The sequence below is a fragment of the Panulirus ornatus genome, chromosome 45, assembly GCF_036320965.1.
Source record: "Panulirus ornatus isolate Po-2019 chromosome 45, ASM3632096v1, whole genome shotgun sequence".
Taxonomy (NCBI): Eukaryota; Metazoa; Arthropoda; class Malacostraca; order Decapoda; family Palinuridae; genus Panulirus; species Panulirus ornatus.
Genome location: NC_092268.1, coordinates 4,888,027 through 4,901,863, shown reverse-complemented (window position 1 = coordinate 4,901,863; position 13,837 = coordinate 4,888,027). Strand labels below are relative to the sequence as shown.

At 35.5% G+C, this 13,837-nt stretch overlaps 1 protein-coding gene across 16 annotated transcripts in view; it reads right to left on the bottom strand.

The window, feature by feature from the left end:
* The window catches only part of cher (filamin protein cher), a 223,044-nt gene that overhangs the window by 117,548 nt on the left and 91,659 nt on the right, over positions 1-13,837 (bottom strand). For 10 of the 16 annotated variants that reach the window (XR_011715851.1, XM_071688045.1, XM_071688046.1 and 7 more), the window contains exons 5-15: positions 12,910-13,048; positions 12,593-12,681; positions 11,793-11,944; positions 8,741-9,079; positions 8,424-8,561; positions 8,025-8,161; positions 5,556-5,676; positions 3,972-4,162; positions 2,929-3,144; positions 1,365-1,527; positions 446-670 (exon numbers count right to left, since the gene is read on the bottom strand). Coding sequence is in view for 15 of the 16 variants with exons in the window: in XM_071688045.1 (XP_071544146.1) it covers positions 446-670; positions 1,365-1,527; positions 2,929-3,144; positions 3,972-4,162; positions 5,556-5,676; positions 8,025-8,161; positions 8,424-8,561; positions 8,741-9,079; positions 11,793-11,944; positions 12,593-12,681; positions 12,910-13,048 (1,910 nt within the window). In the remaining variant the exon portion in view is untranslated. The remainder of the gene's footprint in view (positions 1-445; positions 671-1,364; positions 1,528-2,928; positions 3,145-3,971; positions 4,163-5,555; positions 5,677-8,024; positions 8,162-8,423; positions 8,562-8,740; positions 9,080-11,792; positions 11,945-12,592; positions 12,682-12,909; positions 13,049-13,837) is intronic. The other 6 variants (XM_071688052.1, XM_071688055.1, XM_071688054.1 and 3 more) reach the window with 1 other exon arrangement.

The window sequence follows — 13,837 nt, the reverse complement described above, 5'->3', positions numbered from 1 at the left end:
ATCACACAGGTAATAAAATTCACTCCCAAACTCACATATGCTCAAACCAATGTTTAATCAAAAGTTATCTGTATAATGAAAAAAGGAGAATAAGAACAATGGAATACACTTCTTTAGACTCACCCAGTGCAGGACAAAAAACAACAAACACTAAATTAGTAGATTCCACATTTATTGAGCACATATGGAAAATGAGATGAAGGAAATCTTACCCTAGCTTAACACAATTATATATTATGCAGCCATGATCACAGCATGTAGTCAGAAACCCTGGGTCTAAATTATTACAAAACAAAAATGCAATAAATGACCAGAAACTTACAGAATTTGTTTTGCTGAAATTTTTTCTAACTGTAAATGCAAATTATAAATCAGTTCACAGTCTTTAAAAAAGTAAGTACATAAAACACTATATATAAGAGTCAAGAAATCAGAAAATACTCACTTGGTTCAAGTCCATCCACCTTGACTTTAGTGACATCAACATGGGGTTGAACGGGTACAACAATTGGCGACTGTGGAATCTCTGAACCTGCATACAGCACAGTAACTCTATGATCCCCTGGGGATGGAGTCAAGTATTCTACTGTGAATGTTCCATCACGATTGTCTTGGATATCTATGGGGATATCTTGTCCCTGTGCATTGATTAGGGCAATCTGCACTTCACCTGTTAGAAAAAAAAAATAATGGGTGTTGATTGAATTTGTTTCCAAACATTTTTTTACATTGGTGATACATGGGTTTAGAAGACCAGAACCTCCAATTAATCTACCTTTCCTACCTGCCTTTCCATAGTCATCTTTAATAGTATTACAAAAGGTTTGTCAAACACATCTGCACATCTCTTCAGTATACATGGTGAAATTCCATCAGGCCTATGAGCCTTGTATCAGTCAATATTCTTTAAATTTTTTTCTTTCCAAGTAACTCATTAGTGTTGGGACTACAGTGTTTTCCAATGTACAGACACTTTTAAACTGTGTGTGTGGGTGTATGTGGTGAAGGAAAAATGCATAAAATAAGCAAATATCAAGGTGAAAGAAAGTGTTCTTATAAATCCAAAGTGCGAAAGTCATATGTGATCCAGAAGGGCATGCCACTGACATTAAATATAGTCTCAACAAATTCACAAGGTTTTTAATTTACATCTAGTTAAATCAGAGGGAATTCTTTCTCTTTAAAGTAAGCCCAACAATGTTTATTGTCATACCTTTCGTCTGCATTAAACTTTGTAGTTCTGGAAGTTATCCTTACACTGAAAGCTAATTTAGAAAATACCATATTTTTTTTCTAATATCAATCACATCAGTCCCACGAACAATACTATAATACTGTCACAAAGAACAACAGAAATCATATACCTGGTCCAGCTTCACGACAGTCAATATTGAAATGTGTCTGGGTGTTAGATTTTACTCCTCTTTCTACACCTGGCCCAAACACTTTCACTGCCCCTGGGTCTGATGGCTCCGAGATGAACACACGATACGGGGAGTTTTCAGTGGCAACTCCACCATAATTAACCTTTGCGAAAAAAAAACCATGATAGAAATGGAAATAATATATCTATTACCACATACAAGTATCAAGAAAAGACCAAGTCTAATTTTCATTGTACCTAAGTAAACTGGTAAGTAAACTGGCATGAAAAAAGAAAGTCCTTGTGCTTGTACCTCTATGGTTTGAGAAAGATTCAGTTTAAGAATTCCTCATTTCTGTAAATTGGCATATTGTTGGTTTTTTCTTTCATTTTTGTAAAGCTAATGCAAGATCAAACTGTATTAGTACATTCACTCTATCGATACAAAATTCAAATGTGAAAGACCCTACAATATCAAGTTTCTTAGGAAGTTGAGCATAATTGTAGCAGTCCCATATCTAATCACTTCATTACAGCTAATACAAATATGAATAATCACAATCAATACATACATACATTTCATTCTATATTCATTATACGTGATCGCCATTTCCTGCGTCAGCAAGGTAGTGCCAGGAAACAGACGAAGAATGACCCATCCACTCACATAAACATTCATTTTCATATCTATTTTACTTAGACGCTGTCTCCCGCATTAGCGAGGTAGTGCAAGGAAACAGACAAAAGAATGGCTCAACACACCCACATACACATGTACATACATAAACACCCACACATGCACTTATACATACCTATACATTTCAATGTATACATACACAGACATATACATATATACACATGTACATATTCATACTTACTGCCTTCATCCATTCCCATCGCCACCCCGCCACACATGAAATGGCAACCCTCTCCCCCCACACGCATACGAGGCGGCACTAGGAAAAGACAACAAAGGCCACATTCGTTCACACTCAGTCTAGAAGTCATATGTAATGCACCAAAACCACAGCTACCTTTCCACATCCAGGCCCCACAAAACTTTCCATGGTGTACTCCAGACACTTCACATGCCCTGGTTCAATTCAATGACAGCACGTCGACCCCAGTATACCACATCATTCCAATTCACTCTATTCCTTGCACGCCTTTCACCCTCCTGTATGTTTAGGCCCCAATCACTCAAAATCTTTACCACTCCATCCTTCCACCTCTAATTTGGTCTCCCACTTCTCCTCATTCCCTCCTCCTCTGACACATATAGTATCTGTCAATCTTTCCTCACTCATTCTCTCCATGTGACCAAACCATTTCAATACACCCTCTTCTGCTCTCTCAACCACACTCTTTTTATTGCCACATATCTCTCTTACCCTTTCACTACTTACTCGATCCAACTTTACATTTTCCCCTGCAAGTCATTAATCCAATATACATTCTTCAAATATTCTCGAAAGTGATTCAAATAATCCATCATAAAATAATCATTCAAGATATTCCAAGAAATTAACAATTGTTTAGGTTTTCTAGAGCAGTAAATCTCATACCTGCACTGTATGCTTGTTTCCTCGTGTGGGTCTGTAGGAGAAATCATATATGCCATTCTTGTTATCTTTGGCTTCTAGCTTAATTGGTTGATAATTAGAGTCCATCACAGTAACATCAAGTGGAGCTTCCCCAGCTTTCCGTGTGTCTACTTGGAAATCTGTCGGTCGTCCAGACACCAATCCATTCTTTTCTAAACCAGGACCTTTACACTTGACCTGAATTTGAACATGCAAAAATTCATTATCATTTAATGTGTATATCAACCCCCTTCTAAAGGATAAGATGTTGCACATGAATGAGGTGAAAGAAATAGTGAACACAAGAGACTAAGGATAATTTTTGAGGAATAGAGCTGAGTATGTGAGGGGAATGAAGGGATATTAGTATGCACAAGTAAGAGGAGTAATAAAAAGGTAAGAAACATATGAAGGAGATTTGGCAAGTTTCACTGTCTAGGACAGTGGGAGATTGCATTAAAAAACATATAACATCTTTACCAGGTCTTAAACCGAGCTTTCTTCTCCCCCAAAACAGACCAATCATATTAATCTGGACAAGCAGCTTACAGATATAAAATATCCAGAATACATCCATATTATGGTTATCTTCTTTGGAAGTTATCAGAGTGGATTATTAGAAGGATGCCCTATCAAATGCCTTAAAGCACAGGGTTGTAAAGCACATCACAAATATACTTTTCCCTTTCTAACATAAGAACAAATTCATTATCTTTAATGCTGTTCATTTCCTTAAACATATACAACCCAGCAATTTGATGACAATGTCCTGATATAATGGGGGACAAAATCTACTACCTCAAACACTAATCAAATATCTAATAATATCCATAATTTTCATGGGTTGGCAAACTCCCTGGGGAAAATGGTTTCCTGTCTTATCAATAATATGTAACGATGGCTAATCCTATATGCAACAATATACAATGAGAGGCTTAAACTTGTGTCATGAGCTGCAAGGTAAAGGCACTAGTATTTACCCCATATAACATTAAAAACATTTTCTTTTAAATCGTATCTCATACCAGTTCAGGATAGTAGTCAGTATGGGGAAGAATTTGAGCTATATATGGAGATCCAGGGATGTCTTCATTGCTGCAGAGAATGTGTAATGCATATTCTCCAGGTGCTGTAGGATAATAACGGACATCTGCAGATCCATCGCCATTGTCATTGCAGTCTATTTTTGCCTGTGAAGGGCCTTCAATGCTGAAACCTGAGAATGCAAGATTTCATAATCATATCATATAGAGACTGGATAGTTTTATTTGTTTCATTTATATTAATGAGCATTTCTCCCAAGTGGAGCTTTACACATACAATCTTAGGAAGAGTTCAATATGCACCAAATATTTGAAGTAAACAGCTTACAATGACATTTTTTACATAATCTCAAACAAAGCTACTGCATAATGTTTGTGCTGGGCTGATGCACTATATTTCTATTTAGAAGATACATAAACAAAAAAAAAAAAAAAATGCTTATAGAAAGAAAAATCATAAAATACAGTCTTTGTCAGAAATTAGCATCCATCTATTCATATCCTTGTACCTAAGGTTGGTTTAGGCAAAATCTTCAATCACAACACTCAACTCAAAGTCTGATTACCTCTTCTTAAGAGTCTCTGAACTAGCTGCAAGCCTTTACACTTTAAAAGGCACAGACTTTTTTAACCACTTTTCCTTGTTTTTCATCTATATTTACATGAGACTTATGCATCCTAAAGGTATTTAACATTAATAGTATAAGTATCTCTTTTTTTTAAACACTCTCCATTTCACACATCAATGAGGCAGCATCAAGAGCAAATGAAAGAGCCTCAGAGGGAAAAATCATCCTCTTTAAAAAAAAAGATTATCTATATTCATTTATCTATTATCAATTTTCTTCATTCCTAAACTAATCGAGTGAATTAGGGACACACAGCCTCTACAACATCATCCGCATACATCCTTAACCCATGCCCAGTATGATGATGTCAAACACAAACTTTCACACTTAAAAACTCCTTCTTACATTCCTCTTTACAAGCTAAGTTCATTCATCTTAAGAGAAAAATAAAACAATCATATGACCTCTTGTAGAACAAGTCCTGCTGATTACAAATGATGATTTCTATCTTTTTGTCCATGTCATCCACTTTAACTGAAAGCTAATTTCATTTTGAACAAATTTACTTCCTTAAAAACTAAAATCAGCATAAACAAATTATTCACAAATTATGAACGTTTCTTCCCACTAAATTCCTCCTCCTCCTATAAGGCCTGCATCTCCCCGTAATACTATTCTTATTAAGGATTCCCTAATGTATATCACTAACTATGCAATTACCTTATTACAAATACACAACTTTATCCCCAAGCAACATTCAAAACCTTCTCACATTAGAAATCATGATGTCTCAAATTACATAAGTACCAACAAAGACCAAAGATACTGCACTGTACTCATGGAGAACCCTTATCCCTTCTCAAGGTATTATCCTTTGTCAATTCCTGCTTGCATCTTATATCATTGGTTATAAAAAATCCTCAGTTCCGGGTCTTGTCGAAAGTCACTGCTTATAGTCTACTATTAGCAAAACAAAACACAAATTTACACTCCTTACCAAGACCACCAGTTTCCCCATTTGTCTCTACAGTGAAGAGTGCTGGATAGCCTACCACTCCACCTTTCAGGCCAGGACCATATGCTCTAATACGGGTCTCTTTGTATGGTCCAATATTCACCTATCAAAAATAATACATATTAGTGCATTGTAAACATTAGCCATCAAACATGGGCAAAAACATGCACGTCCCTTGTTCAGATGCCTTAGGAATCATGTATCAATATACAACTAAAATTCAGGGATCTATTACATAAAAGCTACTCACATACATTCATCCTCACAAACACGAGTTGACGAGACACAAATATACGTCATGTACACCCTCTTTCTTCTCCTGGAGAGGGAAATGCTCAGATACAATCTTTATTGTCCTCCATAAGAAGTTCTCTAGCAGAACTATACATTTCATTATGTGAAAAAATCTAACTGGTAATGCACATTTATGGGGTCTAATTTATCCCGTGCATACTTTGCCCTTACCAACATACATATTCTACAACCCAAGGACCCTTTATGGGAATTCTGCAGCTTCAAGGCTGCACTCCAAGCAGGAGCAGGGAAATGATGGACTCCTTTGAAGCAAAAAGGTTCTATACGAGATTAGTCCTATCTGTCTATTGACAGATGATACAGCCTATACCAAAGAGACTTCTCGAGCATGGTGAAAACACTGACAAATGAAATCTTGCAACACCTATAAAAAAATCAAATGCAATGTCAATTGTCAAAATATAATTCACATCTTGACATTGCTCCTTATATGGCTGGGTACCATGTCTATCCCAAGAGTCTTTCACAAAAAGACTCTATGTCCAATGAGATCATGGTCATAATTAGGACTCCTTTCATAATGTCCCAGTTTCTCTTTGCATCTGGTTATGACGAATTTCATCAAACATGCATTTGTCCAGTATTGAAGCCTATTTAAGTCTGATGGTTATCACAACCATAATCACTCCTCGATTATTAAAGTCCTGGCAAGGCACTCATGCAGAGCAGGCATAACAGTTGCCAATTACTAAACCCTCTGGGACATCACTGGTTACTCCAGCCCAGTCTGAAAAGGATACTGTGATGTGCACTCTCTACGCACAGTTTGCATAGCTTCAAAATACCAATAAACTCCAACACATATGGAAAAAGATACATACATGACCCTGACAAGTAATATCATTGGATGGAATAAAAATAGATTCAAAAAGGAACTGAACCCACAAAGGTGAATAACTATGATCTAACAACATGTACAGGAAAGCACTGAAAAACCCAAGACAGGCCACTAAAACTTCAGCACAAAAACTCACTGTAGAGGGATCTATATTGAGGATATAAAGAAACACCTATATCAGTGTAGAGACTGAACTAAAGACTAATCTTATCTGAGTGTGTGGACGTGTCCAATACTTATAACTGCACTATCGATGAAAAAAAATTGGAAAAATGAACTAGAAACCACCTTCATAACCACACGTAGTACATGCTACTGAAAAAGACAAATCCGTAGTTGTTAGGGTAGACAAGAGAGGATAGAGTTCCAAAGCTCTGTGTTGTAGGAGAAAAATGATATCAACAACCCATTCCTTGAGTTGCCAATAGCAACATAGTATCAAACTAACACTGTGGTGTTAGGCAAGTGGGTTTAATCTTATGGTCAGACTGAGACAGTTGATAATGTGGATTGCTTTGAAATTTGTCTCTACTTAGCAAGTAAGAAGACCTAGAATCTCTCCAGATGTAATAAAAGTACTCTAAACAAGGATGGAACATTTCTTTGTATATTCAGAACTACTGTTCTCACAAGTTTATGGAATCTGAACCAGACCCATTTTCTTAGACTTTGCAATCTGTGTAACACGGTATTTCCAAGATTTGTTAGACATTACAGCATTACTAAATATGCTTACCAGAGTAGAGGAATTACAATGCCATCACATCAATGATATTTACAATTTCAGTTTTGAGTGCACTTACAGCTCAGTCAGGACTACAAACTGCATCAAATATAGTAAAAAAGTTTAGGGAGACAAAGAACCCAATAAGTTACAGTGACATTAACATATACGAGTTCTTTCAACATGTACAGGAAATATCTAACTAAAAGGCACAACAGGTATGTTAAATAAAGAATGCTGTGCACAAAACTTTTTAAATAATGTAGACATGGAGAAGAAGACTGCTGAAGGGGAAATGAATTCTACTCACTAGAAATTTGATAACTTGTCTATATGTGTTAAAAATGAGGACCCACAAGCGTAAAGCTCCTTCCCTATGTAAACACAAAAGGTGACAAAAATATTTGCAGACACTGAAGCACAAACACACAAACTAACATGATCAATGAAATATCCTAAATTTTTCCAAAGGATTAGTTCTTTTTGGAAACAAAAGGTTTATACAAGAATTCTTAACAGATAAGCTGCACTAAGATATTAGACTCCAATAGATCTCAGGCATCACTTCTCTCACCTCGAATGGACTCTTGGGAATCTCCTGACCACCGTAGGATACCATAACAATGTAGCGGCCCTCTTTCTTAGGATGGTATGTATACTCATAGGTATATGCATCTATCTGCTTCGTTTTCACCACTTCATGGGACCCACCTAAAGCAATGGTTGAGATAAAGTGAAAAACTGTATCGTTGTAAAATTAAGCAATACTGATTACACACTAACACAAAATTTCAAAATCTTTTTGTCTTTCATACACATTTGCCACTTCAAAATAACAAAAATGTTAGTGATATTGTATAATAAATGGAATAATGATAAGTTTTCAGTAAGTAGGGAATTAAAGGATCTTTAAGTTAAAATCTGGAAGGATACTATCACTGCAACTGTAACTTATAAAAGACAACAAACCTACCTGGTCCAATGACTTTGACTTCCACATTGCCTTCACCAGCTCCTTCAGTGTAAACTTTGAAGTCAGCAGAGTCTTTGACTCTCACCCCGTTAGGCTGAAGTCCTCGACCTGAAGCTCGAACCTTCCGGGCATCACACACTAATAAACGTAAATGGCAATTGTAAGGAAGAATTTTTGTCATGTATGTTCCTTAAAAAATTTAGTACGTATATAATTATTTTGAAGAAAATAATATAAGGTACAACTATTTGCTTGAAACTAATCAGATTAACATTAATTCCTCAAGAACGTTTTCAACTTATACCTAATTTCCTCACCTGGGGAAACCTTGACACCGAATGGGCTTCCTGGAATGGACTGGCCAGCGAAAAAGATGTTGATGGAATGTAGACCGATACCAGAGGCTACGTACTCACAGCGGTACACATCATCACTAATCTGACGAGTCTTAACTGGCACAGTGTTCTTGTGGCCAGAAGGATCCAATATAATAACCTCTGGAGTACCACGCCCTGCATCTAGATTGAAAGGGGAGGGAGGTATTGGTGAGGATTGGGAGAAACGGGAGCGAGGGCTTGTGAGAATGGAACTGGATCGTCGACGGCCAGTGTTAGTATGAGGGAAGGAAAAGTTGCCATATAAAGGAGTTTGTGGATCTACCGAGGGTTTCAGGGTAGATTTGGAGGAATTCAAAGGCATAATATGAGTGTATTGGGAAAACAGGATGTGTTAGAATGTCATGCAGCAAGTGAAATGACATACAGAGGATGTAAAGTCAAACATATTAGAAAAGGAATTAATTTCAAACATGAGAAAAATTTACATCCACATAGACATAACATCAGTGCCAAGAGAAAAGTGAAGTGAATTTGTCAAATGATTGTTAGAATATTATGTCATGTTCAAAAACAACAAATGATACAAAAGTTTTAAATATGAAAAAGACATACTCAGGATGTACATACACAAATGACAAGAAATAGACGAATAAGTTCAAAAAATGGACAAAATAAATGAAATACATTTGATTGCATACGCCATATTACATTTCAGTTGAAAACATACATTAGTGAAAAAAAGAAAATTCAGAAAATTAGGAAAACAGAGCATTTGATGCAAATTTATTTCAAAGAAGTTATAAAAATTTAGCATTATCAAATTCATCATAATGATGAAAATGCAATTAATGCATAAAGATTTTATGTATAAATATTAAACATCAAATCAGGCAGTTAGATACAGCATTCCCAATTTTGCATCATAAAAAATTTTGAGTATAATCAGATTTTTTTTTTTTTAATTTGTACACACATTTATTAATAATCAAATATCAGAAAAAGTTTGTGAAGGAGAATCATTGCAAGTGGTATTTCATTTACAGTGTACAACAGTGCACAAAACATGAACAAGATGATGGAAAAACCACTCACACAAAAGAGAGAAAATTTGGTTTCATTGTCCAGTTTCATTTTTTACATGTTTTTTATAAGATGGCAAGATTTTAAGAGCACGAGACAAAAAACAAGACAAAAGGAATAACCAGGGAGAACAGTAAGATAGTTATCCATGTTAGTACAAACAGGAGGTTTGAAAGAAAGACGATAAAAGATTTTTGTCAGTATATCGAGCATCACGCATCAGCGTTACCTTATCAATACATCTAGCTGATACTACTTACATTACTTGTACTTTGAGTATATGTTAAAACATCTTCTTAACCCAACATGAAGGAATTGGCAAAGTATCAGTATAATACTCATCAACATCACACTGTGACGTCACATTTTATATTGCTGAAAATATACCAGTACTAGACCATGAAGAAATAAGTTGTAAGCCAATTTTAGAAAGTAAATCAAGAAAATCATGAAATAGTCTTTTAGGAAAATTGGCAATTCACTTTTAAACAGGCAAATGCAAAAAATGCACTTCACAGCAATGCTTGATGATGAAAAGCTAAAAAATACCATTGCATTTCCATTTTCCATACAAGTATGTTTCACTAAGACTATACTATGTAACAATGAAATGCTTTGCTTATAAAAAATAATTGCTGCAAATATGGAAAATGTCTAAAGTATCTTTTCTTAATGTTGCACATCGAACATTATTAATATTTCAGATGTGGTTCTTTTTTCTGTTCATGTGATCAGCTTCTCAAAAATGTCTTGCAACAATCCAACCCAAATACTATGTTTATCCTAATTATGCAATAAATCACCAGCCCAATGCAAATTGTCACAAGATTATTGGAAAAAATAATTGAGCAACTTTTGGGAAACCCTAGAAGTAAAATCCAAACTAAACTCACTCAACTCTTCCACAAATTAATTCTATCCTGGAATATACATTACTAAATCTCAAAACTCCTATGCAAATATAACTTCACATTACAAGGATTCAAATATCTATTCATGTGGAAACCAACATGAAAAAAAAATGAAAAACAAAAGAGAGCATCAGACAGAAGTAAGATGTTTGAAAATCTGAAAAAAATTGTAGTTAAAATGCTACAAATTTTCATACTTTACGATCCAAATATAATGTCTATGAAAAATAATTCAAGGATTATGCTTCTTACACTAGCTCGATAATCCTTCCAATGATTATGTCATTATCGATGATAAGACTATCTACAGCAATTCTCCAAAATTTGCCTATCACTTACATGCAAATGGTCAGTCATCTACCTACTCATTAGGTTCAGTGCCAAACTTAATAAAAATATCACACAAGTTTGTTTAACAGAGTAGCAAATATGGTAAGACCAATTTTAAATCTTTCATTGCTGTGAAAATGAACTTACTATGACACAGTAGGGATCTATGAACATAAATATGCACATGTAGGGATTTACAAACATCAATCTGCATGTTTTTTGCTCATTTGACTCGCCATAAACAGCAACTCAAACGAAAGAATGAATCTTTGGAGCTGCCTAGAGACAAAGCAGCTCATGACCATGCTATGTGTTTGTGCTCCTTTTCTGTGTCTGTGGCACACATTCATCTGTCCTCAAGAGTGGATAGTCTGACAAATATTTTTTTGAATTATGAATGGTAAACTCATAAATTATAAAACAATGGAATTGATAGATTTTTGTGCAAATTTTTTTTTCATTTTTATGATAGTCGATCAGAATTCCTTTATCTTTTTTTCTGAACTAGGAACATTCAGTTATTTCAAACAAAACAAAAAAAATCTGGTGCACCTTTTCATAGATCGAATAAAAAAGATGGTTTTGCCATTTTTGTGTGCACTGGGAAGGAGGCCAAAAAAAAACTGAACACCAATAAGGCTAAAAAGATACAATACACAAACATAATGAAAAGACAAAATCTTTGAAACAGCTGGTATCAACTAACTCACCCTTAGTGAATATATCAAAATATGTTGGTCGATTAATAGTGACTCCTTCAGGTTCCAGACCAGGGCCTGAAGCTGTGACTTTGGAAGGATCACCAGCAAACCCAGAAACATTGACGCGAAATGGTGACTTAGGAATCTCTCGTCCACTAAACCTGTGAGTGAAAGGGGCTTTAATTAGATGATGCAACAGGCTGACCTAAAATGTAATATTACAGGACCTACTTTGAAGACTCAACTCAGCGTCAACTTCTCAACTATCTGTCTATCTACACATATCTTTGACACCCATTCTTTCTGCCCTTACATGCCTCTCTCACACACATATCCACACATTCTTCCCCCATTTTTCTCATACTACTCTTCCACTATTTCTTCATGTCACAGGAGGTCTTCCTCTCACACCAACCCCTTTTAATCATACTCCCATAAATTCTCCTTGTAAATTCCTTGTATTGCATTCTTTCCACACACCCAAATCACCTCAAAGTATTACGTTTTACCCACTATCACTCCACAACCATTTCTGTGTATTCCCTGACATGCCAAATCTTTCATCTCGAGCAATCCTATTCTTATCCCATGACATGTGCAATATCTTCCTCTCCCTAAGTACAGTCTATTCTCTCTACACTTCTAATCCTGTTGCATCAATAGCCAGGTCTCCTATACCATCAGTATCAGCTGTTTCTTATGGTATTCTTCAAAGCTTCAAACTTCATCAAAAGCAGTCTTCCAGGTTTTGCTGTACACTTTCGCTCAGTATCAAACTTTACACATACTGAATTTGGAAAAGTACTTACTTGACCATAACAACAAAGTCTCCTTCACACTGTGGCGTATACTTGCATGTGTAGGTCAGGTTTCTATCACTGTTGAATTTGCATTCCAGCTGTCAGCATCAACAAAAAGAGTCAGTGCAATAATGAGAAAGTATGTATATCCGAAATTTTCAAGTTCTATGTCTGTGGAATTACTATTTCTGAGAACAAAAGGTTTATCCATAAAGCAGTGACGACTACACATGAAAATAAAATCAGGACATTTCTATCAAAAGTCATCCAATGAAGTGGATGAAAGTTATTGGAAACTAATATTCTCCAAGCAAAACAATACTCACATTTTCCACATGACCATCAGGTGTTTGCAAGAAGGCTTCCACTTTTCCTTTGCCAGCACTGAAAGTCTCAATTGTAAAATGTGTGGGTGCCCCCACTACCGGTCCTGAGGGTTCAATACCTGGACCATAGCATCGCACCCTGCCACATGTACCAGATTACAATCCATGTTAACATCCGAGACTTTAAATCTAAATTCATTATTTCACAATCAATCTTACATGAAAAATTCCAGACAAAAGTTTGTAAGAAAACAGTGTATACAACTGATCATATCAAATATCACCAAATATGAACAAAATGGCCTCAGCTTCAGGTAGCAAAAGCATGAGTTTAAACCAAAGGCTGGGAAACTATGTTAATGTAACCTGTTTACCGCTAGTAGGATAGCTAATGCTTTGGAAAAACACTCCATTTAAACTATCAAATTTAGGAAGTCTCCTAACTATGTCCTTTTGTCAGCAAGGTATAACCCATTTGTTGATCTATAACCAATAAGCAATTGTTTATATCAATGCAGCACCTCTTTGAACTTCTGCAGTCACTCTTGTTAACCAATTCTATTGTTCACTTAATGTAAATAATGTTTTTCTTTATGGCAACTACCCCAATAACTAAGCAGTACCTTCCTCACATAAGAAAGGTTAGCCTGAGGAACTTCATTGGTAGCAACTGCAAACAAAAAATTACTTTACGAAACATAAAACTACGAAATACAAAAAATTGTAATCGCATTACAAATTCGTATGATATGAATTTGATGCAAGACCTATATTTACATTCTTTATTTCGTTTTCCACAGTTATAATGTCTCTCAAACACAACCTAAATATTTTACAGAATACCATCTAATGACTCTACCGTCTTAAATTCTCTATTCAAGGTCTATCTTATGAATTTGGAAACTGAAACATTTCTCTTCATTAATAG